This window comes from Aspergillus eucalypticola (genome assembly GCF_003184535.1).
Source record: "Aspergillus eucalypticola CBS 122712 chromosome Unknown BO83scaffold_23, whole genome shotgun sequence".
NCBI lineage: Eukaryota > Fungi > Ascomycota > Eurotiomycetes > Eurotiales > Aspergillaceae > Aspergillus > Aspergillus eucalypticola.
This window is the reverse complement of record NW_020290297.1, coordinates 311,388-336,519: the sequence shown is the minus strand read 5'-3', so window position 1 is coordinate 336,519 and position 25,132 is coordinate 311,388. Positions and strand designations below refer to the sequence as shown.

The 25,132-nt window shown below is 50.2% G+C and overlaps 9 protein-coding genes and 1 non-coding gene across 10 annotated transcripts; 5 read left to right on the top strand and 5 right to left on the bottom strand.

Annotated features, from left to right (window-relative positions):
- Positions 1-144: 144 nt before the first annotated feature.
- On the top strand, positions 145-2,109 carry BO83DRAFT_104087 (uncharacterized protein). Its single transcript, XM_025525879.1, has one exon. The coding sequence runs from the start codon at positions 396-398 to the stop codon at positions 1,884-1,886; it is 1,491 nt and encodes a 496-aa protein (XP_025385283.1). The 5' UTR covers positions 145-395; the 3' UTR covers positions 1,887-2,109.
- A 774-nt stretch (positions 2,110-2,883) lies between these two features.
- BO83DRAFT_343589 (histidine phosphatase family protein) lies at positions 2,884-4,724 on the top strand. The gene is made up of 2 exons (XM_025528696.1): positions 2,884-3,185; positions 3,288-4,724. Exons 1-2 carry the CDS (start codon positions 3,052-3,054, stop codon positions 4,645-4,647), a joined length of 1,494 nt encoding a protein of 497 aa, XP_025385282.1. The 5' UTR covers positions 2,884-3,051; the 3' UTR covers positions 4,648-4,724.
- Positions 4,725-4,840: 116 nt separating this feature from the next.
- BO83DRAFT_380800 (uncharacterized protein) lies at positions 4,841-5,631 on the bottom strand. Its single transcript, XM_025531838.1, has 3 exons — positions 5,341-5,631; positions 5,165-5,229; positions 4,841-5,062 (listed from the first exon to the last, which is right to left on the bottom strand). The coding sequence occupies exons 1-3, from the start codon at positions 5,490-5,492 to the stop codon at positions 4,953-4,955; spliced, it is 327 nt and encodes a 108-aa protein (XP_025385281.1). The 5' UTR covers positions 5,493-5,631; the 3' UTR covers positions 4,841-4,952.
- A 1,594-nt stretch (positions 5,632-7,225) lies between these two features.
- Positions 7,226-10,094, bottom strand: BO83DRAFT_319142 (putative GPI-anchored cell surface glycoprotein; the record flags this gene model as incomplete). The annotated part of the gene is made up of 2 exons (XM_025527762.1): positions 7,226-9,943; positions 10,005-10,094. 2 exons carry the CDS (start codon positions 10,092-10,094, stop codon positions 7,226-7,228), a joined length of 2,808 nt encoding a protein of 935 aa, XP_025385280.1.
- An 848-nt stretch (positions 10,095-10,942) lies between these two features.
- BO83DRAFT_380798 (putative oligosaccharyltransferase subunit ribophorin II) lies at positions 10,943-12,223 on the top strand. The gene is made up of 4 exons (XM_025531837.1): positions 10,943-11,186; positions 11,262-11,460; positions 11,518-11,802; positions 11,855-12,223. The coding sequence occupies exons 1-4, from the start codon at positions 11,041-11,043 to the stop codon at positions 12,092-12,094; spliced, it is 870 nt and encodes a 289-aa protein (XP_025385279.1). The 5' UTR covers positions 10,943-11,040; the 3' UTR covers positions 12,095-12,223.
- A 246-nt stretch (positions 12,224-12,469) lies between these two features.
- BO83DRAFT_419416 (uncharacterized protein) lies at positions 12,470-13,542 on the top strand. The gene is made up of 2 exons (XM_025534882.1): positions 12,470-12,811; positions 12,865-13,542. The coding sequence occupies exons 1-2, from the start codon at positions 12,565-12,567 to the stop codon at positions 13,248-13,250; spliced, it is 633 nt and encodes a 210-aa protein (XP_025385278.1). The 5' UTR covers positions 12,470-12,564; the 3' UTR covers positions 13,251-13,542.
- A 698-nt stretch (positions 13,543-14,240) lies between these two features.
- BO83DRAFT_t205 lies at positions 14,241-14,330 on the bottom strand. Its single transcript has one exon. It is a non-coding gene; the product is annotated as a tRNA-Asp (tRNA).
- Positions 14,331-16,754: 2,424 nt separating this feature from the next.
- On the bottom strand, positions 16,755-17,782 carry BO83DRAFT_391446 (putative short chain dehydrogenase; the record flags this gene model as incomplete). The annotated part of the gene is made up of 3 exons (XM_025532902.1): positions 16,755-17,066; positions 17,170-17,508; positions 17,564-17,782. 3 exons carry the CDS (start codon positions 17,780-17,782, stop codon positions 16,755-16,757), a joined length of 870 nt encoding a protein of 289 aa, XP_025385277.1.
- Positions 17,783-21,709: 3,927 nt separating this feature from the next.
- Positions 21,710-22,959, bottom strand: BO83DRAFT_380793 (aldo/keto reductase family protein). Its single transcript, XM_025531836.1, has 3 exons — positions 22,768-22,959; positions 22,285-22,690; positions 21,710-22,230 (listed from the first exon to the last, which is right to left on the bottom strand). The coding sequence occupies exons 1-3, from the start codon at positions 22,892-22,894 to the stop codon at positions 21,768-21,770; spliced, it is 996 nt and encodes a 331-aa protein (XP_025385276.1). The 5' UTR covers positions 22,895-22,959; the 3' UTR covers positions 21,710-21,767.
- An 804-nt stretch (positions 22,960-23,763) lies between these two features.
- Positions 23,764-24,908, top strand: BO83DRAFT_103959 (uncharacterized protein). The gene is made up of 2 exons (XM_025525878.1): positions 23,764-23,781; positions 23,847-24,908. Exon 2 carries the CDS (start codon positions 23,880-23,882, stop codon positions 24,714-24,716), a length of 837 nt encoding a protein of 278 aa, XP_025385275.1. The 5' UTR covers positions 23,764-23,781; positions 23,847-23,879; the 3' UTR covers positions 24,717-24,908.
- The last annotated feature ends 224 nt before the right edge of the window (positions 24,909-25,132 follow it).

Below are 25,132 nucleotides of genomic sequence, written 5' to 3'. Positions count from 1 at the left end.
CTTCCTCTGTCTTTTCTGCAACCAACAATACCCTCCTAGTCGGGAACAAGCAGCACCACCGGGTGTATGATATCTGGGTTTCACTTCTTCCCTTGAAGCAACCGGGTTTCTCCCACCTGGTCCTCCTTTTTTCCCTTTATTTTTATCTCTTGTGGTTCCGTGATTTTCCTTTCACCGTGGCTACCCTCGGGATCAGTGTGTTGGCGAGTCTTCCATACTCCCACCCGGTTCATTCCTCGCAACAATATCATTCGCTGTCAGGCTACCATCTTGCCCAACCCGCCGGCTCCCTCTCTCAGGCAGCTCTTCACGAGTCTCCAGCTCATCTGGAGAGAGAGGGGGCCCAGCAATGCCCTAGGTCGCTCCATCGATCTATCGAAAGAGAATCGGAGCATATGTCGTCCACCTTGACTGGCCCTTCCCCAGGCGATGCACATCCGGCCGAGGATCACAGTACGTTTGGTAGAAAGCGGCCTCGCTCAGACGATGACTCTGCATCTTCCGAAGGACCGGACCCTGTGCGTCCCCGGCCTCTTTCCTGGCAACCATCAGCTCCTGTGGAACCTTCCGTGAAATCTACTCAGCTTCGTTCCATCGGCGTTGAGTCGATCTTGAACCCACCGTCAAAAGCAGCAGTTGTTACAGCAGAACCCGTTCGCGAACCATTAGGGTCCCAGGTGCCGACTACTTCATCGTCACCGTCCCATACCCGACTGCCCTCCTCCCCATCAGTTCATCTTCCCTCTCCCTCCGTTCACCCAGCAAAACGCCTCTCTGCATCTCCCGCTATGAAGCATCATCAGGCCATCGCCCCAGCTTCTCCTTCTGCGCGGTTTGTTTCAACGGGAGGCGGTTACGCCCAGAGACTGGGTGTTTCACAGTCTCCTCTGGCTCACCCATCTCGTCTAGCCTCTTATTCAGCAGCTCCTGGCTCTCCCCTATCCGTTGATCCATATCCTGGACAGTCGGTTTCGACATCTACGCATCCTGCACCGGCTCCAATCTCCATGCATTCGACTCCAACTTTCCACAGCCGTCGAACAAGCGCCAACCCTACGCCTGCTCCAAGCTCCCAGGAAACAAGCCCTACAACCCCTGTTTCTGCCTACAGTCAGCTCGGGCGGTCATCTCCAGCAGTGTCTGCTGCGCCAATGCAGCAAACTACACCCTCGTTCCTCAATGCATCCGCGTACGGATCCAGTGAGCCCGCCGCTCGCTTGCCTTCAGTCATGGCAGGACCAAGGTCCACAGGGGAAGAAGCGGCTGCTGCGGGAGCCCAGCCAGAGAATCCCCCTTACCCTGGCATGATTCCTTGCATACTAGATTTGAAATCAGGGTCCTCTAGCCAGGCCGAGAAACGGAAGGCGAACAGTGATGCATCGAGGCGGTTCCGGAATCGGAAGAGAAACGAGATGCAGCTGGAGCAGAAGATTGCTGGGCAGCTGGAGGAGATCCAGAAGAAGACTGAAGAGTTGAAGAGGCGGGACGATCAAATCCGATCTCTGATGCAGGAACGGGATTTCTATCGCTCGGAGAGGGATTTCTTCCGTGAACACGTCTCCCGCTTGGTGCCTACAGGTCAGCTTCCGGCCAGGCCAGCATCCCCGCTTACCCTACGACCGCCTTTCGAGTCCACCGCCTCTGAGCGCGAGGCCACATGGCATGCCTCGGAGGCCAGAAAGATGGTCGAGAACACTTCTGGAAGTGGGAAGCTGGCCCCAGCGCCATCTCACCTGATGGCCGGTTCGTCAACTAGGCCGCCCGTGACGTGGTCGGCCACTCCTACTTCGTATCCGGCAGCCCACGTTGAACGAGGTATGCTGCCCGACGACCAGCAAGCAAGATCATTGCCCCAGTTTCCGGGACAATGGGCACGAAGCTCTTAACTGAGATGAATAGCAAACGTGAACATCGGACGCCTAATCTGGCTTTGACATCTCGAGTATCAGATTACTCTACGATACTTCTGGCGGCTCGCAGGGAGGGCTACTAATGCCAGCGGGACACGCATTCTCGAGATATCTTCATTTCTCACTTTCCCCTTTTTTTGTCATGTAATCGACCTCCGCGTGCCCTCGCGCATCGGAGACTGAGAGCCGTAAAAGTTCCTAAAAGGCTTGTTTTCTTTCCATATCCTCCGGAGGCTAAGTCATCTTAAGCATTGGGAAAAGCTCTCTGCGCACGATTCGTGTGATCAGCATATGAAATAGGTGTATGGACGGGTGGTATTTTGAAAGGTGGCTTTGTCGTTGCCTCTTGTTTGTCTTTCCATGATCGGGTATTATCATGCAACTTGTCTATCTTATACATTTATCGTACACATTTACTCAGTTATGTCTCTCCTGATTTCTTTCCATTGTTGATTAAGTATTGGGTGGCGTTGGGTTTCTCTGCTTCGCTTTGCCATGAGCTAAACGGCCTGCACGGTGGACTTTTGAAGATACTCCTTGCTGCATGCAGCACTGTCAGCAAATAAATTGCTTTGAATGATTTTCTGCTTCTTCTTCTCATATCAGGCTATAGACGCTGCCATTATCTGACTTTAATTGAGCGAGGGCGATGTTTATCATTTGGCGTTCTGTTTTTATGATTTCTCCACGTCCTTTCGGGCTTTCAGCACAGCATGATAGATTGTATAGCATAAACAGGAACAAATCGATGACACATGCATCCGAGAATCTTCAGCCGTGGAAGCATTTACGTAGATCTTTGCTAAGAGAAATGGTGGCGGCCTAGGGCATCCAGGCACCCTTTCCCAACGGGGGAACTTCCGTCGTCCACGTGCCCTGGTTCAGCCAATCAAGGCGTCCCACGGCAATGCTGGATCAACAATCAACTCGAATGCAATAAATGAAGATGAAACTAACACCATCTGTTGCCTTTCTTTCGAGAAAGCTCCTCCACTTCTCACACTAGATTTATCCGTCCCTTTTCGACTTCCCGTCCCGTTCGGCCTCGTCCACTGAAGATCTATCCCACCATTGCACGTGGGCCACCTTGGTGAGCTTCTAACCTGAACTGGTAGAGTATCACACAACATGCCAAAGTGGGATGAAGGGGTTATATGAGGACCGTCCGGTCCGGCGCGATGGCCGTAGCTGCCAATCGCTGCTGTGCAAGAAGTTTCTTCTCATAGGCATCATGGGCGTCTCTGCTGTTCTACTTCCTTTGTACCTCCTAGCTGGGTATGCTAAGCACCGCTATCTAAGTCTGATAAGGACCCTCTCTGCCGAGGGCCCCTGAAGCTCGGACTGTGTGGGACTACTGATCGCTGACAACCTGTGCAGAGTCACCTCCGGACTGGCAGTCCCCGCCTCGAGAAATCAATCCACTTGCGATACGGTCGATCAGGGGTATCAATGCTTTTCCGAGACTTCGCATCTTTGGGGTCAATACGCGCCGTTCTTTTCTCTGGCAAACGTATCGGCCATCTCCCCTGATGTGCCCGCCGGATGCCGAGTCACTTTCGCTCAGGTCCTCTCCCGTCATGGAGCGCGGTATCCGACCGACTCCAAGGGCAAGAAATACTCCGCTCTCATTGAGGAGATCCAACAGAACGCGACCACCTTTGATGGAAAATATGCCTTCCTGAAGACATACAACTACAGCTTGGGTGCAGATGACCTGACTCCTTTCGGAGAGCAGGAGCTAGTCAACTCCGGCATCAAGTTCTATCAGCGATACGAATCGCTCACAAGGAACATCATCCCGTTCATCCGATCCTCTGGCTCCAGCCGCGTGATCGCCTCCGGCAAGAAATTCATCGAGGGCTTCCAAAGCACCAAGCTGAAGGATCCTCGTGCCCAGCCGAGCCAATCGTCGCCCAAGATCGACGTGGTCATTTCCGAGGCCAGCTCATCCAACAACACTCTCGACCCAGGCACCTGCACTGTCTTTGAAGACAGCGAATTGGCCGATACCGTCGAAGCCAATTTCACCGCCACGTTCGTCCCCTCCATTCGTCAACGTCTGGAGAACGACCTGTCCGGTGTGACTCTCACAGACACAGAAGTGACCTACCTCATGGACATGTGCTCCTTCGACACCATCTCCTCCAGCACCGTCGACACCAAGCTGTCCCCCTTCTGTGACCTGTTCACCCACGGAGAATGGATCAACTACGACTACCTCCAGTCCCTGAAAAAGTACTACGGCCATGGCGCAGGTAACCCGCTCGGCCCGACCCAGGGCGTCGGCTACGCTAACGAGCTCATCGCCCGTCTCACCCACTCGCCTGTTCACGATGACACCAGCTCCAACCACACTTTGGACTCAAATCCGGCTACCTTTCCGCTCAACTCTACTCTCTACGCGGACTTTTCGCATGATAACGGCATCACCTCTATTCTCTTTGCCTTGGGTCTATACAACGGCACTAAGCCGCTGTCTACCACGACCGTGGAGAATATCACCCAGACAGATGGATACTCGTCTGCTTGGACGGTTCCATTTGCTTCGCGTCTGTACGTCGAGATGATGCAGTGCCAGGCCGAGCAGGAGCCGCTGGTCCGTGTCTTGGTTAATGATCGCGTTGTCCCGCTGCATGGGTGTCCAGTTGATGCTTTGGGGAGATGTACCCGGGATAGCTTTGTGAGGGGGTTGAGCTTTGCTAGATCTGGGGGTGATTGGGCGGAGTGTTTTGCTTAGCTGAACTACCTTGATGGATGGTATGTTTCAATCAGAGTACATATCATTACTTCATGTATGTAGTTACGAAGATGTACATATCGAAAAATATCGATGATGACTACCTCGGTAGATATCTGAATATCCCTCTATGCCTCGTCCCACAACCCGTCATCACTCTTAAACTACACACTCAACGCACAGCGTACAAACTCGAACAAATAATATTATACACTCCTCCCCGCAGTTCATCATACCTCATAAAATACAATATCCATACCATACACTCAACCCAACTCCATCCCATCCCACTAATCAAATCCTACTTACTTCTCCCCCTCCCCTTCCCCCTTCCCAGAACTCAACCCCGAAGGACTAGCAGTAGAAGAAGTAGACGGCCTCTCCACCAACCTCTTCGGCCTCTTATCCCCATAGGCTACACACACACACACACACATCAAATAGTCAGCATACACAGAAAACAATTGAAAGTAATTAAGAATAGAAAAGAAGAAGAAGAAGAAGAAGGGATACATACTCCTCTCATACAAACTCCAAGACGTATACATCAAAATGGGCAATCCCACCATTACTGATATCCATCTGTGAACATCGCCATCGCACGTTAGTAAATTAAACTTCCTAAGAGAGTATGATTTCCTCTATAGCACTCGTAATGTAATCAATGTCAAGGGGGGAATGGTGATGGCATACCGTCTCGCAGCAAGTTTATATTCTTTCGTTTGGCGGATATCTTTCACTGCTCCTGCTGGACGTTGTCCACGGGGTGGCATTGGTTGGCGGTGATGAGGGTCCATGATCACTCTTGGTTTGGGAGGGGGTGGTTGTTGTTGTTGGGTGGGCATTTCTTTTTTGTCCTTCACTTGGGAATTATTATTTGGAATGTAATTAGGTTTTGTTGGGTGAGTGAGTGGGTGTTGTTGAATGAGTGGTTATTGGGAATGAAGTAGATTTGGATTTGAATGATCGATGGGATGGGATGGGATGAATGGATGGATGGCGGCGGAAAAGTCAGGTGGTTTGAGGTTCGGATTATTGACTTTATTATGCCTGAGGCATCACTCTCCATCTATGTTGTTCTATACCGATCTACCAGAGCTAAGTTGACTGATTCTAATAACAATGCACAATAAGTATGTACTTACTTCATTTGTAGTGTTTGAATTAACCCGCTGTGCTATTTGCCGTAGCTTTCCACCCAATTTCGAAGTTCGAAGAATGGAACTTCTTCCTACAGTACAGAATAGAAGTAAAAGGAGAAGAGAACAACAAGATAATACAACCAGTCCAGGTCCATTCTAGATCTCGAATGACCACCAAATAAAAAAGGCAACAAGCAAGCAAGCAACGCATGATTCTAAACGAACGCCAATAACTTCATCGCCTGCCTTTGAAACTGAACGCTATGCACGAATGGCTCGAAATGATTCCCTGAACTCCATAGTATTGAGAGTGAGAGGGAAAGAAAAAAAGAATAAAACAAAAACAAAGAGAGTGACCATGGGAAAGAAGCATGATCAGGCGGGAATGGATTTGCGGTTGAGATAGATATGAGTTGCCTCGCAGATCCGGTGACAAGGTAAGAGAATTGAGAGATGTAAACAGCCACAGTAACTTCATCAAGCTTCGAACCACTTTCAACGGTCGGGTCTGCGGGTTGATATCCAAGTTGCGATGCCACGCAGACCCAAACAGAGTGAGAGATATGAGATATCTGAACCACTGTGACTTCATCAAGCATCAAAACACACTCCGTGGTCAATCGGTTTGGGTGTGCGGGTTGATATGCGAGGTTCGATGCCACGCAGACCCGAACCGACTCAGAGATATGAAAAGTTGGACAGCCACTCTATCTTCATCAAGCCTTGAGTCACTCAACGGTCAGTCTGTTCGGATCTGTGGGTTGGTATGCAAGTTGAGATGCCACGCAGACCGCGGATGCGATATACATAGACGAATGTGGACTGGCCATTGAAAGTCGGAATAGACAACCACTTTAACTTCATCAAAAGCCTTTAATCACCCAATGACCAGTCTGTTCGCGGTCTGCGGGTTGATATGCGAGTTGAGATGCCACACAGACTGCGAACATACGATGATGTATTATAAGTTAGACGAGTGTAGACTGACCATTGAGAACCGAGACAAACAATCACTTCAACTTCATCAAAGCCTTAAAATCATTCAAAGGCCAGTCTATTCGCGGTCTGCGGGCTGATACCCAAGTTGCGATGCCACGCAGACCGCAAACATTGATCGAGAGACGAGAAAAACAACCACTTTAACTTCATCAAAAGCCTTTCAACCAGTCAATGGCCAGTCTGTTCGCGGTCTGCGGGCTGATATTCAAGTTGAGGTGCCTCGCAGACCGCGAACATGCGAAGTATATTTTTAGTTAGACGAGTGACTGGCCATCGAGAAACGAGAGAAACGACCACACTTCATGAAAGCCTTAAATTATTCACTGACCAGTCTGTTCGCGGTCTGCGGGTTGGTATGCGAGTTGAGGTGCCACGCAGACCGCGAACATGCGATGTTCTTCAGTTGGACGAGTGAAGCCTGGCGATTGAGAATTATCTCAGTTGGGTTGGCCATTCGGCTGGCCGTTGGGTTTAGTATTAGGATCGTCAGGTTTGTCCGATGAAACGTTCCGTTTGCGTGCGTTGGCGCGACGAGCCCTCTCCTCGGCGTGATTCTGAAATTCTGCAATCAGGGCAGCCGCAGCACGGCGACGGGGACGTCCTCCAGGAGCTGTGTTGAAGTTTCGGGGTGGCGGTCCAGGAGGGGGAGCTGCATTAAAAGCCTCATAAATGTCTTTGGGTGGTTCGGGGGGACCCATCGCAAGATCTTCTGGAGTCGTGCGTCTGATCATCTCTTGAGTGTAATTGCGACGCAGACCGAGCTTCAGGATTTTGGAAGGGCTGGACCGCTCCTGCTGACTCTTCCCCTCGGCGGGCTTCGTTTCGGCAGGCTTCATCTCGGTGGGCTGATCTTCCATCTCAGAATAGGATCGCTTTCTGGTCGCTGCGCTCGCTCCTCCCTTCAAGGTCAGCTTGATGCGCAGCGTCTTGGGCGGCTCAGCGGGTGGAGTTGGTTCCGGCTCTGGCTCCCTCCGGCGTCGCTTGGGCACATGAGTGGTTTCTGAGGCTTCGCCGCCCCGGCGCCGTTTGCGAGTCGGCTCCTTGGTCTCTTTGGCCTCTTTCACTTCGCCCGGACCATCTTTCGGGGCGGTTTCATCATGCTGGGCGATCAAGGTTTGGATGTAGGCAGCCGGCATCATTCGATCGACGGCGATTCCTCTCTTGCGGGCCTCCTCCCGAGCCTTGATGGTCGCCTTGACCTCGTCTACGTTTTCGAAGAAGAAAGGCATCTTGTTATCCTGAGGCAAGTTGCGCTCTCCCATGCGTGGGGGATAACCGAAGATGCGGTCCTTCTCGAACTGTTCATGAGACTTCAGGCGAATTGGAGGCTGGGGGAGCAATTTGTCTCCGTAGGTGTTGTTAGGGCGGAACCAAGAATAGCCTTCGCCTACAACGACAAGCTCTTCGCCAAATTTATTTTTTTGGCCTGTAAAAACGAACCCATCCTCGTCAGTCCACCGGTGCGTCTCGGACGTAGAGATTGGCTTACTTGATCCCTCAACGCCGATCTCTGCCTGGGGCTGCGCTTCGGATGCGGCCACGGTCACGGGCTCCGCCTCGGACTGCACCGCTGGAGTTTCGGTCTTCTTCTCCTGCTTCTCCACGTACTCCTTGCGTAGCTCCTCTACCCAGCCCTCGGCTTCCAATGACGGCTCAAATTCTGGAGCAACAGCTGCCGCGGCCAGGTCAAGAAGCCGGTTTGCTAAAACTGCCCATTTTCCATCGACGCCTGCCTTCGACGCCTGGGCAATACCAGCTGTTTTCGCATTGGCCTGTTTGTTGGCACGCGTCTTCTTGACTGCTGCCTTGCCCTTTACTTCCTTGAGAGCAGACTCTGGCTTAGATGATGGTGCACGGTTTCTGCGGAAGCGCCTTTCAGATTCCAAAGATTCCATAGCCTTGATGGTAGGCTTTCGGGTCCTTCCAGATGTGCGCGCAGCTGACGTAGTGGTTGAGTAGCTGGCAGTTGGGGATCCTGGGCCCTCATTGGAGCCATCAAGACCGAATTTGTTTCCATACATATCAGCACGGTATTCAAAAGGAAAACTTTCGCCGTACGGAGTACTGCGTTCGATTCCGGGGGTATCCAGGTCGTATCCAGACATGGAGTCGAATTCAGCCTTGCTGTCAAGAGCAGGGGTACTTTCAATGCTGTCAGCAACCTCGCGGCCAAAGGGTGTCTTTGGGACAAAAGGCGTTTCAAGAGAAGCGTCATCCACGGCCTGGCTTGCGGCGTTGATTGCAGACTTTCGAGTAGATCGCTGGGGTCGCGAACTGGTTCGAGTAGCAACCTGTGAATTGACAGGCTTGTGACTGCTTGAATTCACTGCAGAGACGGGAGTAGACTGCGCTGATTTGGAATTCTGAGTCGCAGCCATTGCTCTGGACTTGCGTTCAGCACGACGAGATCTGGCAGTCGTAGTACGAGGAGTAGAGCGAGGCTGCGTAGCAGGTGTTGCAAGCTTGATGCTAGCCTCCTGGGCTTCAGCAGCTTCAGCAGTGGTGGCAGACGCAGCAGAATTAGCGGGAGCTTTATCGGCTTTGCCGCTCTGAGCGTTGGGGGTAGAAGTGAGAGAAGAGGTAGAGTCCACGGAAGAAGTCTTCTCGCTGTTCTCAAAGCCGTTCAGCTTTGCTGGCATAGACTTACGCGTCTTGCGGCTGTTGGAAGCGGAAGAGTTCATGGCGGGAGAGGAGACGTGAGAAGTAGACATGGTGGGGTTTGGTGACGGGTTTTGAGTAGCAAGAGACTTGCGTCGATCTTTGAGTGTTCTTGACAGAAAGTTATGCAACGTCGACTGTGACCGTTGCTTGGGATTGGAAGCAGGAGTTGCAGGTTGCACGGTCTCACCGTTGGCTAAGGCCGACTTCCTGCCGCGTCCTCTTTTCTTAGAGACGCTGTTAGATATCTGCGAGGGACCACCAGAACCTTGTTGATTTGGGGTTTGGGCAGATTCTTGATCCAAACTTGTCTTCTCGTCTACAGTGGCAGAACGCTGCGTCTTGCGACGTTTGGCAGATGGGAGCTGTTCTTCAAATGACGTGGTGACAGGTGTAGGGGGCAATGAGATAGAAGAGTGAGATAAGTTCGAAGGAAGAGCTTCTGGTTCACGTGTTGTTTTACGTGACGCACGAGACGAACTTCGACGTGTTTCTCTCTGGATATCTGGTTAGAAATCGAAGAAAGAGACGCGAGGCAGAAAGTTGCAGAAGACTTACGGGAGTCAAGTCGAGGGAGAGAGCAGCGGGGGACCCAAGTTCCCTCGCAACAGAAGCCCTACCAACCACTTCAGTGTTATTAGCTTCCATCGCAGTGAATAGCCTGATCCAGGTGAATCCCCAAGTCCCAAAACGGGATTCAGTCTTTGTTCGGCTTACTTGTTCACTGTTTCTCAATCACTTCAATCCCTTCAGCAACCCCGAAATACGGCTTGTCCCGGCCGAGTCCTGTATTATACAACCACTGATACTTCGGAGGTAACGGACAGAATGGCAGGCGGACTACAGTGTCTATTCCAGTCGAAATGAGGGTGTTCGATCGGAAGGGTTATGCGACGGGGATTTGGGGCTTGTCGGGCCTGTGAGACGAGGCGAGAGTCAGTGAATGGAATGAGGGCCGATGGACGATTCGGGAAACGGAGGCAAGCAGGAGCGGCACCTCCTGGAAACCCAGAACACCTGGCATGAACCACCAACGGGGCACGAAGCAGTCCAACTATCTTCTCCACGTACCAATATCCAGCTATACTCGTTGTACTTGTAACCACAACCGCGCAGATCGAACTTGTCGTGATCGGAGACCAGGGTGGCCCGTCGGTGAAGCGGAGGCGAGGAGTCGGAACGTCAAGGCAAACTGCAGGCGCAGGGGGGCTCCCGGGGCTAGAGGAGAGGCATAAAAGACATGGCGCAAATGCAAAGGAGCGACTATTGAGCCGTTCGAGGATCTCCGGGATCGCGACAGTGGCAGACAAACCCGATAGTCCGGACGAGGGAGCGAAGAAGAAATGTTTGGCAGCCCGAACTCCATCGAGATGCCGGGAAATTAGGGCTTGCACGGGCGGCGGGCGGTCACTGGACCGCCGCTTGCCCCAAAGCCGCGGGCGCTTATCTTAGCGCATCTTCCGCTTCGGCCTGTTCGTGTCGTCGCTCCAGCTTCCCATTCCTCTCGCTATATCCCCGGTGTTTGGCCTTGTCGCTTTCTTCTTTTCCATTCATTCTACTGCCTGGTCGCTGTGGTTTCGGTCTCTCGCTCATCATGCAGCTGTGGCACTCCGTTCTCCAGCTCTCCTTGCTGGCTTCAGCTGCTATCCCGACCGCGGCTGCCTCCGCATGGGGATTTACTGATGCCACCGTGTCAGTAAACACCAAAGGCGCTGGTGTCGGTGCGGGCGTAAAGGAGGTGTACGTTTCTTATTTTCTACGTTGTTATCTTGCTCTTCTGGAACTTTTGAACTGATGGTACCTCTCAATTGACAGTATCCCCGATAACAAAGCTCTTACCAAGCCCGTCGCCCTTGGAGTCGCCGATACCTTGAAAGTTACCTTGACAGCTCAAGAAGGACGCACCGGAAAGCACGCACACCAAGTGTACCTCCTCCTCCAGGATCCTGAGACCGGATTGGACATCTCATACCCTTTCAACGTCAAGGACAATGGCAAGTCCAGGCTTGACCTGGTAGGTGGCCTGCACTACACGCAGAACCAGCTAGGGCACAGCTGATGTATACTTCAGACCCAGAAAGACCTTCCCATCCAATTCCTTTCCGCCTCCGAGCCTCTTGAGGCCCGATTCCTGATCGGATCCTTCGGCGAGTCGACCGCATACAATGCTGCTGCCTTCCAGCTGGATGTGACCCGTAACGCCGATGAGCCCGTCCCGACCGTCGAGGTTTCGCGGTATGGAAAGCTTCCTGAGATCCACCACATCTTCAAGAGCGACCCTCAGAGCCCTCCCATCGTGATTACGCTGGCTTTTGTCGCCATGGTGCTCGCTACTCTGCCCGTTCTGGGCGGTGTGGTAAGTTCTACTCTATACTTTTCTTTTCAATACGTTTCTGACACTGCTCCAGTGGCTCTTCCTCGGCGTCAACGTCAACCACCTGCCTACCGCCTTGAAGTCGGCTCCTATCCCTCACATTGTGTTCCTTGGCTCCCTCCTCTCCATCGAGGGCATCTTCTTCCTGTACTATAGTTCTTGGACTCTCTTCCAGATCCTCCCTGCTGTCGCAGTGGCCGGATCCGTCGCATTCGTCAGCGGTAGCCGCGCTCTGGGTGAAGTCCAGGGCAGACGGCTTGCCGGACTCAGGTAAACGCAGTACTGGACTACTGCTGCCTGGGTGAGTATCATTGAAGTAGTGTTCCTTAGGGAACCAGGCTTGTGCAGACAAGCCTTACTGTATGAGTGTAGCAAAACAAACATGAATAGGAATAGCATCTACTATACGATACTTATCATAACACATCTCTATATAAAAAAAAAAAAAAAAAAAAAAAAGTACCACCTGGACAGTCAGGGGTATCCCACCTCCCAAACCACAATAACAACAGCAGCAACAATATCAAAAGAACAAGTAAATAATTCGTAATGGCTGACGTCACCCGCGCGGCTAGTCCATCATCCCAAACAGGCTAGTCCGCCCGATCCTCTGCAGATGGCAAATGAATCCATGTCAAACCGATCATCACCACCACCGCAATTATTATGCTTCCAGAACATCAGTGCTAAACCCCAGCTCCACCCCCAGATCCGCAATCTCAAATCCTCCAGAACCGCCAACCCATGGGCGCCTCATCCTCCAAGCCCGCGAGATCCGCCGCCCAGGCTGTCTCGCGGCGCCAATACCCAAAACAACCCGTTTCTCCTCCGACCTCCTCCCCAGCACAACCACCAGCAGCATCTAAACCCACAAAACAGCAACAACCATCACCACAGCCACAACCACAACCACCGCGACAACCGTCGCGAGCACCCCCAACCGGACCAACCTACCACTCAAAAGAACCTCCCTCCCTTGAGCGCTCATCAGGTACGTAGATCCAACCCACCCCCAAAACCCAATCTGACAATATCTCTACAAAGCAATCGACCTCGACGGCCGCGACCCAGACTTCGCCGCACAACTTCGCACCATCGGCCCCGTGACTCCTAATCCGACCTTCTCCCACACTAGCACCTTTGCGCGCCAACAGCCCGCGCCCACCGTTTTCCCGCCCGCATCTAACCCGGCGTTACTGGTTTTCTCAGCACGGCAGCGCCTCACCAAGGCCGCGGAGCAGGAGTTCGAGGCGATGGGGAGATCCGGGTTCCAGGGCAGGGAGTTTGTTGATGCGTTTACCATTCGGCAGGTCTTGTCGATGAGGGATAGGCAGGGATTGTCGGCGGGGGAGATTGAGAGGCTATTGAGGTTAAAGAGTGGTGTTGTGGGGAGATTGGGGGAGAGGGGCGTGGTTGGGGATATTGGCTGATGGGTTAGAACGGGGGCGAAGGAGTGTACGATAAGGAGGAGCGAATGGTGTATGTATGCATGGTTATGGAATGGCATTGTATTATTATGGGATGGTTGGATTGGTGGGGAGTTGTTGTAGATGGCTTATTTGAGGTGGATGAGTGGGATGCGTAGGATTCAACTATAAAAATTGCATGTTGTTGCTATGTTGCTACATTATAGCATGCGATTCTGTGGGCGTGTGGAATTGGAGTACTCGGACTTCGTCTAAGACATTGTCGGTCTTCAATAGACCGGCTTTCATATAGCCTTGATAAATTGGATCTGCCCATACGTCCCGTTTATCCGAGTCCCTCATTTCCATAATATGCTTTGCATTCATCCTCGACGCTTGGTCCTAATATACCAGCCCTCTCTATACTTATGCCATCATTGCACTGTAAATGCCTACTCAGGTTGCTCCTCGGGATGAGCTATGACAGAAACACGGATTCAGAGAATTGCCTAAGATAAAACCGATACCAGGCCCTGTACACACTCGTGGCTTTTTTAATGATCTCATGGTTCTTGGGTATAGATCCAGTTATTGCATGTCTGAAGCACTCCAAAGCATGGTGGTGATGGATTTGTTATACTTCCTATGCTCGGTTCCTCACCATTGTCGCAGGTTTATTTCAAGCAATTACAAGAACACTACACTTCTTAGCATCTCAATTTCTAGCTATGAGTGTGTGCTATAAGACCGCGGGGTTTTTAAGTGTTTGTTTTAGATGATGACATTTGTAGATCGTGTGTCTAATGTCGTAGACTTCGACCGTTATATATATAGATATGCCACCGGTAAAAAGGCTCGATATAAATCTTGACATTGTCACGATCTCACCTCCAGCCTCCAGAACAACAGAAGGACAGGCACACATAATAAAAAACAGAATAAAGTCTAAAACAATAGCAAAAAACATAGAATCTAACCCAGCACCCGAAAAGACAACAAAAACCACAAAAACATCTCCCCGACTGGGAGTCGAACCCAGGTCTCCCGCGCTTGTTCCTGTTAAGGATTGACAAGCGGAAATCATGACCGTTAGACCATCGAGGATTGTTGTTATAAGCCCCTCCAACTTACGCTATAACAGCCACCTCTCACCACCTCCTTAAAACTACTACTACAAGCACAAGGCCCATTGTCAGACACTCCGAACCACTCCCATCCCAACCATGAAACCTATACCCCCAGATGACGATTCGACTTCCCAATCATACCCCTCCACAAAAAGAAATCCTCATAAACCATTCCGAAACAGGAGATCCCGATATTCTTTCCCTCCCACATCCCTTTTCAGCAATCATCAATCCATATCCGCCACATCAAATGAATGGAAATGGTCACAAGGAACTCCATTGTCGATGCTGTCGCCGATTGCAAAGTGTGGGCCATCCGTATAGGAACATGATATAACTGGATACCAATGTCGGAGAGATACGGGGGCATATACTGCACGCAGAAGATGGACAATGTCATGCACGCTGCGGTGGTGATGCGTTGTCAGTGGTTCTTTGGTTGATATCTATCATGCTACTATGGAATATTGGGTCAGGCCGTTGGAAGTAGGATCTATGTAGGCAGGTAAACCGGAGGCAAGCGAGCCAATTACTGGACTTGTATGTATTTATCTGGATGGAAAGAACCAAATACTTACTTAGCTACTGCTAGTGGTTAATTAGTATAGGGTCATGCTGACGATCCGGGGAAATATCAAGTGACTATCGAACCAAGACCGCATCATCCGGGGAAGGAGTATATACCAATGAGATAGATGGCGATAAAGGGATAAGCCCGGAATTATCCGTATATTGGGGATATAGTACATACACGTACGTTGATTGAGAAGATCCGATCCCAACCGAAGTTGAACACCACCCAACTATATATTACTACTAGTGTAGTAGTAGCCTCACCTAAGAGACAAGACAAAACAGGTGATATTCCCAACAACAAATAAAAATAGACCACCTGCAAGGCCTTATTACCACGTGAACCAAGACCCCAGAAACACTAATACTGCAGTATCGAATAAGGGTCTAGATTTTGTTCACGAATCGATCCCCTTGCATCTGGATCGAAATACTAGGCCGCTTAGGCGATATGTTAGGCATCAATATGTTTTTACCTCAACTTCGAATAGTTACTAAGTCAGATGGATCACGAGACTCCTTTCCGGGTTTGCTTTTATGTTTTGTTTAATATAATGAGAGAATGACTTGTTTGGGTTTCGCTCGGCACATATATCCGTCTTAGGTTCTGTCAATTTCTTTCTTACATCCATAGATAATTAGTTGAAAAGGGGGATGACTGTCCTCTCAGCTAATAACTACCATGTATAATCCCCAAATAGGTAATCTCTTTCACTTTCTCGGCGAAGTCTGGGTTCATCTATTTCACTTTGCTTTTGCCATACTGCACCAATAGATAGACCCATCGTCCATAGTGGTGCTTCGTGTTGCGTGAGAGTGGCACCACCACCACCACTACCTCGATCCATATACTTTCTATCCAAATAATATTCATATTCGTATCTATCTAGTAGGAATAAGAAATAGTACGAACCACCGGAGAGCAGAGCAAGGTAGCGAGCAAAGTTCAACCTCACTGCACCCAGTAACTACCAGAAAACCCCCACAAATCCGAGTCCAATTATTGAACCCAATAAATATAGAAATCCAGTAGTTATAGTAAGTCTATACATCAACCACACGTCACATCAACCTCTCTAACCCTGGTTCAGAACCGAATCTAATACGTATGCAGTTATGCGGGGGATCTGGGGTGGGGTAGTAAGTAATTAGTTACCCCGGATCGATGGTGGGGAATATGGCAGTAGATAGTTCTTGGCAAGATACCACGAAGTAATCCATCCAGAATTTAGGAGGCTTACGACTACGCTTACTACATTTATCAACTTCCTGCTCTATGGTAGGTTGGACTGGGCTGGGCTTGCTAAGAAGAGATGACTCTTTTTGTGGGGTCATGTGCGGTTCTCTGGGGTGGTGAGATCTGCGCGCTAAGTGGTGCTATTTTGTAACTTTGTTTTGGGTTGGGTTTGGGTTAGGGGATGTTCATTGGGTAAAGGTTTGATGGGGGTGGTGGGGGCTTAGAAATATTTCAGGTTCACTGGAGGGATTATGGGATGGCTATATCGGGGAATAAAATTCATATTGATTAACTAAATAGGTAGGTAGTAGGTAGGGATGATAGGTATGTATAATATAGGTATAGGTACAGGTGGTAGGTAGCAGCTCTAAGTACTGTTCATCAACCCGATCATCCCGTCCAGACACCAAACGCTAAAGGGGAAAAAGAAACCACAAATTCGCCTCCTGATGGAGAGGTAGACGTCATGATAAACCAGTTATAGTGCAGTGCTCGCTTCCAATGAACGCCATGCGTGAATCAGTGCCGTGATAATCAGAGTGTAATTAGAGGATCGGAAGGAAAATAGCAAGAGTATGACTGTTCATGTCATCACCATGCGGCGTGACCACCGTCAATGCGAAGGTCGCTACCAGTCATGAAGCTGCTGGCGTCGCTGAGGAGGAAGACTGCTGCACCGCGGTACTCGTTAGGAGCGGACAGTCGGCCGAGCATGTTCTGCTTGGGCCACTCGTCGCGGCGCTGGGGGAACTGCTCGAACAACTTCTCGACCATGGCGGTGACAATGTATCCAGGGGAGATGGTGTTGACGCGGATATTGTATTGACCCCATTCAGAGGCGAGGTTACGGCCAAGTTGGAGCACGGCAGCCTTACTGGCATTGTAAGCGGGGCAGATGAGACCCTACAGCATCATGAGTCAGTCGTCGCACAGAAAGTCAAGAGAAGGAAGAGTCAAAGCGGGGAAAGCAGTAGGGCTGGTAACGGGTGACAAGATGGGAACATACCCGATTGGCAATGGTGCCACTCATGCTCGCAATTAGGGCGATGCTGCCTCCATTTCCGAAGCGAATCATTTGCTTGGCGACTGCCTGAGCGGTCATGAACACCCCCGTGACGTTCACCTCAAACATGGTGTTGGAATCCTTGGCTGTGTACTCCAGCGCGGGGGTCTCTTGTTGGATTCCGGCCGCCGCCACCAGACCGTCCATTCGGCCTTCAGTGTTGGCAATGGTTTCAATCACGGTGTTCAGCAGCTCTGTGTCGCGGACATCGATGCGACGGTAGTGAAGCTCAGTACCCAGCTCTTGCAGAGCGCGCTCCTGGATAACGGCGAATTCGGGGGACTAGAAGAATCGCGCGTTAGAAGAGTAAATAATAAACTCCTTCTAGAACACTTACAGGCTCATCCAGACGGTCAAGAGCGTAGACTTTGGCACCCGCTTCCAGAAGGGCTTCAGCTTGGGTCAAACCAAGGCCGCGCGCAGCCCCGGAGACCAAGACAACCTTTCCAGCCAGGCTGAACTCGGGCATTCTGGACTTGGAGCCGAGACATGGGCCATCCTGTACAACAGGGACCGGGGCGGGGGCAACGTCAGTGGTGTCGAAGGAAACAGACATTGTGGAGTAAGTGTAGAGTAATGAAGTAGATAGATTTGAAAGACAATGTAGTTGAAAGGGTTTCAGGTGGAAGATAGATGTGAGCTGGGAAAGTCTTAATCAATGGTAGCACGCGAGTCACTGTGAAAGCAGAGGTGAGCACGAAAAAGACTCAATGACTGATGGCAGAGTTGTCAGTGAGCATCGAGAAAGCCTCTTATATATTCGCGATGAACCCATGGGTAGCTTCCTCAGGGGGAGTGATGTTGGCCCAAGATGGTCATGAGGGCTCATGTGAGCAACTAGAGATTGGAACCAGCACCCAAGAAAGATTAGCTGCGAGGGAGAGGTGGATGCGGTCCAGACCCAGGGAATGTGTGGACGGATGGGGATAGAAGGGAATACAATTCAGGTTCCACCAAGAGGTCATTTGGTCCTTTCCATCGTGGCAAGACCTGCAGGCATCGTTCCGGCACCGAATGACTTCTGTATATCAAACTGTACGGCAACTATCCCGACCAGACTTTGATAGCATACAACCTTGATCAATGCACATCTCTAGAGCCACTACAGTATCAATTACTGCTCTCTTCAATCAGTATGACGACTAAACCAGAGGAATGTCCAGTTTCTCCCCAACAGTAACTGGGTAATGAAGGGATTTCGATAAAGAGAAGCGGGCAAAGTGACATGGCCAATGGGGTTGCACGCCCGCGAATGACGAAGTTAAATCATCATGAAGTAACGATAGTGTTGAGGGCCATCGTGAGAAGTTCCCCAGAAGCATGTCTCTTACAGCATCATCCAAGGCAAATTTACGGCCTGACCGACACGAACAACGGACAACTGCCGGCCATGGCTTCCACTGGAAGGGCCACTATTCGTGGAGTGCTCGGCTTTCTCTTTTAGGCAATCCGGGGATGGGGCGAATGGGGGCGCGGCGGGCGGAAAGAAGCTCCCCCTCGATCACCCACCCAAAACTGGGGATGGAAAAAGAATGGCCGTCAGGATGACAGTTGGTCTGTCTCCGGTACTCCTGCTGATCACGGGGCCTGCCTGGGCGGTTCTGGAAGCTACATTTAATTCGGTCGAACATTCGACGGGGTGGTCACGGGTCGTTCGGAGATCGTCCCGGATCCAATGCCAATCTTCCAGAGCCCTCGTCCTGCACATTATCAGGCACCCATCCGGGTACAGCATGTAGGGATGTTATGTACGCATCATGTACATTCAAGATAGGGTGTTGGCTTGGACCATCTTTTTGGTTGAGACGGTGGCATAGCATAGACATTCTGCCTAGGGGTTTACTATCTATTTCACCTCGTTTGGAACAGTAGTGGCCCTGCATGGAGTGTGTGATCCCCTTTCCTCTGTCTGTAGCACTACATTGAGACAGCAAGCTTATCACAGGTCCAGACAATTCTATTGGCCAATTCCTGTACTTTCTAGTGGTGGAGAGGATGCTTTTGGGATTCTCATCGCAACTCCGCGGTCGCCAACATCCCCATCCCCGTCCCTATGCCTATGAGTATCCCTAGAACCCTAGCGATACGGATCGAGGCAAGTCTTATCAAGCACTTTCAGTAAGGTGAACACATCAATATCGATATTCGGTAAAGAACGTAACCAAACAAACATTTTGTGTATACGAGCTAGCGCATAGAACTATATCAAGGGCCATTCACCCAAAGTCATCGAAGCCACAACCATACCTTACTTTCAGGAGAGTCTGAATATAGAAGAACCATTCACCATTCCAAGTGTAGATAGATACAAGATCCCTGCTTCCCACGATGTGGTCGACAAGCCTAAACCAGAGTAGAGCAAGGAATCAGATCAACCACCCGAAGCGGATCCTTGGGATTGCCATGTGACCATCATATTTTTCTTCGCTGAATGGAAGGGTCTCATCCCTATACCGGGGAGATGGAAGGTAACGAGGTGAGGTGTCACCATCTTACCTTTCTGGGACTCCCGGGTGGCTTTTTCCTGCCTGAAATTAGGGGCCTTTCGGCCCTGGCACCCGCATCTTCATCGGCGGCTGTATCAGGTCCCGTGAGCATTCTATTTTTCGTCTATTGATTGATGTTTTGGAGCTTAAGCTTGAACTAGTGCCCAATAACGTTCGTTCCGGTGCACGCGGGTAGAATATGCTAGCCTGCCTGACAACTGATCTTATTAGCTGTGCTATTGCTGGCGCTTTGCAATTCTCCTATCTCTGGAATGGCATGAGAATAGGCTTGGATAAGCACTGAGTCCAGATGCGCCCATCGAATATGCGGCCTGCTTCCCTGTCGAATCCGGAGGATCCGGGAGTATAATCCGCAGAGATCCTTTTGGCGTCTACAACTGTGCTTATGTGAAAATGTGTATTGTGTGCAGGATATGGATATTGAAAGATGGTGTGAGACCGTATTGCTCGACAGACCTAGTCGGTCAACAGGTTGAAAGGACCAAGATGCGGGAGTGACGGGCAATCGGCAGCGGCAATGATCGACTCGAGGGTGGCAGGTTGCTTAGGGATCCCCAGGTTCCAGACTCTCCCACGGATGGGCGAGACAGTAACTGCTGGTCAGTGCGCGATGCGCCCCTGGCGCGCCAGGTGTCGAGGCCCCGCGGAATCCAAGCATCCTACTTCCATGTGTGCATTCGGTTTACTACTAGCACAATCGCTGATACTATACTGTGTATTTGAGAACTTAACCTATATTCTAGTTTCACACAGTGATTAAGATATCGGCACCAGGTTATGCCTGGCTGCGGAAGAGCAACGGTTAATGTTATTAAACTGAAGTCCAAAGAGTCATACTATAGAGAGCGCTTCTAGAAAGCGACCTGAGAAATTCACAGCTACAAGTGTACCGTAGATAATGCGTATAGCCCACGAAAAAAGCGGATCGATATAATTTCTGTTGGGCCTATGGACAAGCTGGACCTACGCGGAGAACCATACCCTACCCAAGCTCGGGAGTGTAAGTTCGGATTGATTTGTGCTGTTTGGGAGATAGAAACAGATGGAAGGCGCATCATCCATAAACGATGATAATGTCTATCCTGCAATTCGTCTGACCAGAACCAGGGAAAAAGCCAATTCGATAAAAGTAAACGTAATAGTGACCGTAGCGGTAGCAGATACTATAGTAAAGTTCTCGCCTAATTGTTGCTATCTATAGGCGTCAACTATGTATACTCCGTAGATAGTGCCGCCGCGGGGGCGAGAGGCGTGTGACCAGCAAGAATTTCCCCAAATCCCCACTACCATCCCTTCTTTTGTTTCCCCACGGCACTCTCTACTGTTGATTGACAGGAAACCTTACCCCCAGCTGTCTTATCCCAGGACCGGCAATAGTTTATTTTCCAAGGTTCTCTCCACCAAGCCACCAACTTACTACCGTCCTCCGTCCCTTCCGTCCCCTCTCATTCCGATTGAACTCCGGCATATCGCTGACGTGGCCTCGATTGCACAATACCTGCCCTTGCAACTGTGACTTATCTTCTCAGTCCCGACTGCAATTAACATCAAGACTTGAGACAGATGCAACATACAAGAGCGTTTAGCATTTATCGCACTGTCATATACCCCACCCTAATTCACGGCTGCTGTTCAGATGATGAGATGCATGTTACATGCTAGAATCTTCCATGTGCATAGTTACTTTTACTTTACCCCGGTCAGTCCAGACCGGTCGGCGTCTCTCCGATCGTCAGGTACGGTAGCTGGGATATGCTAGTCTGCCCAAGATTGCTGGGGAAAGCCGGATTTGGTGCTGTCACATGGTCGTTGAAGCCGGGTTGCTGATTTCCAGAAGATAACAAGTACTCACTTGGTAGACACAGCACTCGTGGCTCGTCATATAGCTTTTGGACACAAGGTAGCTCAGATTTGTCCTACTGGAAGGATGGCTATCATGTTGCGTCAACTGACTGATTTGGTACCTTGAAACATGATTTGAAATGAAAGCTACGAGAGTGTCATTTTTACTACAGGATTCTGATACTAAATATCCTAGGTATTGACTGGAATGGCCCCGGGGTATCGTTCACCAGCTGGAGTGAATTTGGCCAATATCTCATCAATCTCTTGCATCTCTTCATCCGTGATCTCGATCTGCTTACTGTTCTCCTCCACCCGCCCCGCAGTTGTGGCACCTGGAATAGGAATAATGGTTGGTACCCCTGGGCGCCTAGAGAGTGCTCTTGTCCAGTTGATAGCCAGCTGCGCTGGGGTACAACCCTTCCTCTGAGCGATATCTTCCACTTTCTGTACCAGCTGCATGTTCCTCTCGAAGTTCTCCCGCTGAAATCGCGGAAAGTCGAAAGAGCGCAACAGCGAATCTTGCGGAAGATCATCGAACTTCTTGAACTGACCAGTCAACATGCCTCTGCCGATCGGCGAGTAGGCAATAATTGGGATCCCGTATTGGGCACACGCCGCTGCGACGCCGTTTTCCAGTATATCAGTAGTGAACCTATTCCAGTCAGCATTAACCCTCCATTGCTTCTGCAACAAATCCTATACATACAAAGAAAGCTCAGCCTCCACCGCAAGTACCTTGGTATACTTGACAGCTTCATGGATCGTCTCAGCCCGCACCTCCGACAAGGCAATCCCCTCGATCTTGCCAGTCCGAACATATTCCTTCTCGATAAGAGCAAACGTCTCCTGCATAGGCACAGCCGGGTCTCGACGGGCAAATTCGAACATATCAATCTTCTTGCGACCTTTCAGCTGCGCTATGCAGTTATCTAGACTGCGGCGCGTATTCTCCGCCGAAGCATCTATCTGGTGAGTCTCCGGGTTGACGCCGCCCTTGATATTCAGAACTATTTTGTCGGCATCTTCGGGGTACTTCTCCAGATATTGCTCTACTAGGACGAGACTGTTGTAGTCAAGTGCGCCGTAGTTTTCGCCGCCATTCCAACAGGTACCTATAGGTTAATGATCAGTGTTGGTTCACATAGCTGTCTACTAGCAAAAGAAAACCAGAGGAATGCTACACACATACACCCATTTTGAATTGCCGCATGCATAGCATCAAACGCCTGCTCTTGGGATGGTGGTGTCGCTCTCCAAGTTAACCCCATAAGACCGAAGCCAATGGGTCCGACTTCCTTTCCGGCAATCTGGGGCATGTTGACTCTCTCGATGGTGTGGTCGGTGATAGGATAGCAGAGCTTTATATGGAGTGATAATCCTTCTTTGCTTTTTAGTACCTCGTGGAAAGACCTCGCCGTAGGCTTTTATAAGGTGAAATACCCTGGCCACCTATCCGGTCTTAGACATAACTCCGGCAGTTAATTCCGTTTGCTTACCTCTTCATCGGCGATGTTTGGGCGATCGTCGTAAGCGGTCGCCTTTAGCTATTAGCTATTAGCTATGATATCCATCCTGATTCTTAAATAGGCAAGATAAATTGACCCTGCTTTATGGTTTAGTTTAACGCAGGGTAAGTTGTGTAATCTTTCTATAGGGAGAGCCAACATCCACAATCGCCTCTTCAGCGTTGCGTTTTCCACATTACGAGCGGAATATCCCAAGTTTCTCTTCTAATAGCAATGAGGAAAAGTGTGAATTCGCTATCTGATCTACGCTACGAAAAATCAGTGGAATATCGACTTGGATCTAAGAAAAATGATACTCAAGAAAGCAAACAGAGCTCTGGCCATCATTGGAATTGAGCTTCGTGGGCTTTATTTATTACACATTAGAATAGGAGAAGGTCCAGCTTTTCTTTCTATGTCAGTCTTGGGGTAGATAAGAAATAACGGAAGTGGGTTCTGTTCTCTGTCGTTAGTTGAAGGCTACATGCAGTGGTTGGATGTACAATGTGGTAACTATCACGAAAGAAGCGATAAAATACACTAATTCATTTGAGTCATGATCCTTTACTATGGAGCACGAGGCTGTGCATATCCTACTGCTAAGCCAGGATCAGCCCACCTGCAGCCTTGCTTACAGGCAACAGTGGGGCCCGGGATAGGTGACGCATCTCACGAGCCTCATTCTGCAAGTCCATCCTATGTAAGTCTCTTTACTGCTCGCATTGAAGATAAAAACAAGAAGAAACTGATGAAGAGCCATTACATATAAAGAGCATTCTGTACCTCAAGACCAACCATGCAGCGAATCCCCTCTACATTCCTCACCTCCCCACCGCCCCCAAACGCCCGATGCCATCGCATCAACTTCGAAACCTCTCAACCACCACTCCCAGAATACAAGAACCTCTGCGCAGCAGTAATAGACAACGCATTCAGCGAAGAAGAATGCGCCGAACTAATCCGCATTGCGGAGTCCAGCACAATCCCTCCCGGTGACTCTTCTGCCACACCTACCTGGGAACGCGCCATGATCAACATCGGAAATGGCAGGCAAGCGCTCGCAACAGATACCCGGAATTGTGGGCGCATTATCTATGATTCCGAGGAGATAGCAGATAAGCTGCTGGCTCGGTTACTGCCGTTCTTCAAGGAGCTGGGGATTGACAAGATTGATGATCAACCTCGGGTGACGGGCCTTGCGGGCCGGAATAAGGCTTATGGAATGACTCGGTTGAATGAGCGGTTGAGGTTCCTTAAGTATGAAGGGGGAGAGTACTTTAGGCCGCATTGGGATGGGCTATATAAGACGCCTGATGGGAAGGAGAAGTCGTATTATACTATTCAGCTGTATTTGAATGGGCATGGAGAGCAGGATCTTGGAGAGCTGAAGAGGGAAATGAAGAGGGTTGAGCGGGGAGAGGGAGAGGTGAATCTTGATGTGAAGGGGGAGCTGCTGGGTGGAGCGACGTCTTTTCTACCCAGATATGAGGAGAAGGAGAGACATTTGCGTGTCTTTCCGAAGACGGGCTCGGTGTTGGTGTTTCAGCAGATGGATCTGCTTCATGGTGGGGATCCGGTTCTGAGGGGGACGAAGTATACGATGCGGACGGATGTGATGTATCAGCAGTTGTGATGGTTGTATAGCCAGCCAATTAGAAACGAAAAGACAGTTTATTTCTGTAATTCAATGTTTGTGTATAGCTATTATCTGGCTGACATGAGAGATCTATCGACGTAAGCTGACGTTGTTTCCGGTGCAGATACTCTCCAGTTGCATAATTACCCTGCTCACCCAAAGTTAATTGCATTAGACTGGAGGTTGGACACGAGCAAACAGCAGAGCTGACTGCAATAATCACTGCAATACGAAGCTGACTTGATGGGAGCGATCTTTGGTTCCGTGGATTCCATCCGTCAGCTCCGGACCCACTGATCGCTGTGACATCAGGGTCTTTTCGTGGATGCATACTAGGACCCTTGCAGAGTCTCTTACTGTGTATAGTCGAGGAGCTACAAACAGTGTACTGAAAGCGAACCGCCTCACTCAGA

Coding starts and splice junctions, on each gene's coding strand:
- BO83DRAFT_104087 (XM_025525879.1), top strand. CDS start 396: ATGTCGTCCACCTTGACTGGCCCTTCCCCAGGCGATGCACATCCGGCC.
- BO83DRAFT_343589 (XM_025528696.1), top strand. CDS start 3,052: ATGAAGGGGTTATATGAGGACCGTCCGGTCCGGCGCGATGGCCGTAGC. Junction 3,186..3,287: donor CCTTTGTACCTCCTAGCTGG/GTATGCTAAGCA, acceptor CAACCTGTGCAG/AGTCACCTCCGGACTGGCAG.
- BO83DRAFT_380800 (XM_025531838.1), bottom strand. CDS start 5,492: ATGCCCACCCAACAACAACAACCACCCCCTCCCAAACCAAGAGTGATC. Junction 5,230..5,340: donor TATAAACTTGCTGCGAGACG/GTATGCCATCAC, acceptor CGATGTTCACAG/ATGGATATCAGTAATGGTGG. Junction 5,063..5,164: donor TTGGAGTTTGTATGAGAGGA/GTATGTATCCCT, acceptor GTGTGTGTGTAG/CCTATGGGGATAAGAGGCCG.
- BO83DRAFT_380798 (XM_025531837.1), top strand. CDS start 11,041: ATGCAGCTGTGGCACTCCGTTCTCCAGCTCTCCTTGCTGGCTTCAGCT. Junction 11,187..11,261: donor GGTGCGGGCGTAAAGGAGGT/GTACGTTTCTTA, acceptor CTCAATTGACAG/TATCCCCGATAACAAAGCTC. Junction 11,803..11,854: donor TGCCCGTTCTGGGCGGTGTG/GTAAGTTCTACT, acceptor ACACTGCTCCAG/TGGCTCTTCCTCGGCGTCAA.
- BO83DRAFT_419416 (XM_025534882.1), top strand. CDS start 12,565: ATGGGCGCCTCATCCTCCAAGCCCGCGAGATCCGCCGCCCAGGCTGTC. Junction 12,812..12,864: donor CTCCCTTGAGCGCTCATCAG/GTACGTAGATCC, acceptor ATCTCTACAAAG/CAATCGACCTCGACGGCCGC.
- BO83DRAFT_380793 (XM_025531836.1), bottom strand. CDS start 22,894: ATGCCCCAGATTGCCGGAAAGGAAGTCGGACCCATTGGCTTCGGTCTT. Junction 22,691..22,767: donor TGCGGCAATTCAAAATGGGT/GTATGTGTGTAG, acceptor ATTAACCTATAG/GTACCTGTTGGAATGGCGGC. Junction 22,231..22,284: donor GTGGAGGCTGAGCTTTCTTT/GTATGTATAGGA, acceptor TGACTGGAATAG/GTTCACTACTGATATACTGG.
- BO83DRAFT_103959 (XM_025525878.1), top strand. CDS start 23,880: ATGCAGCGAATCCCCTCTACATTCCTCACCTCCCCACCGCCCCCAAAC.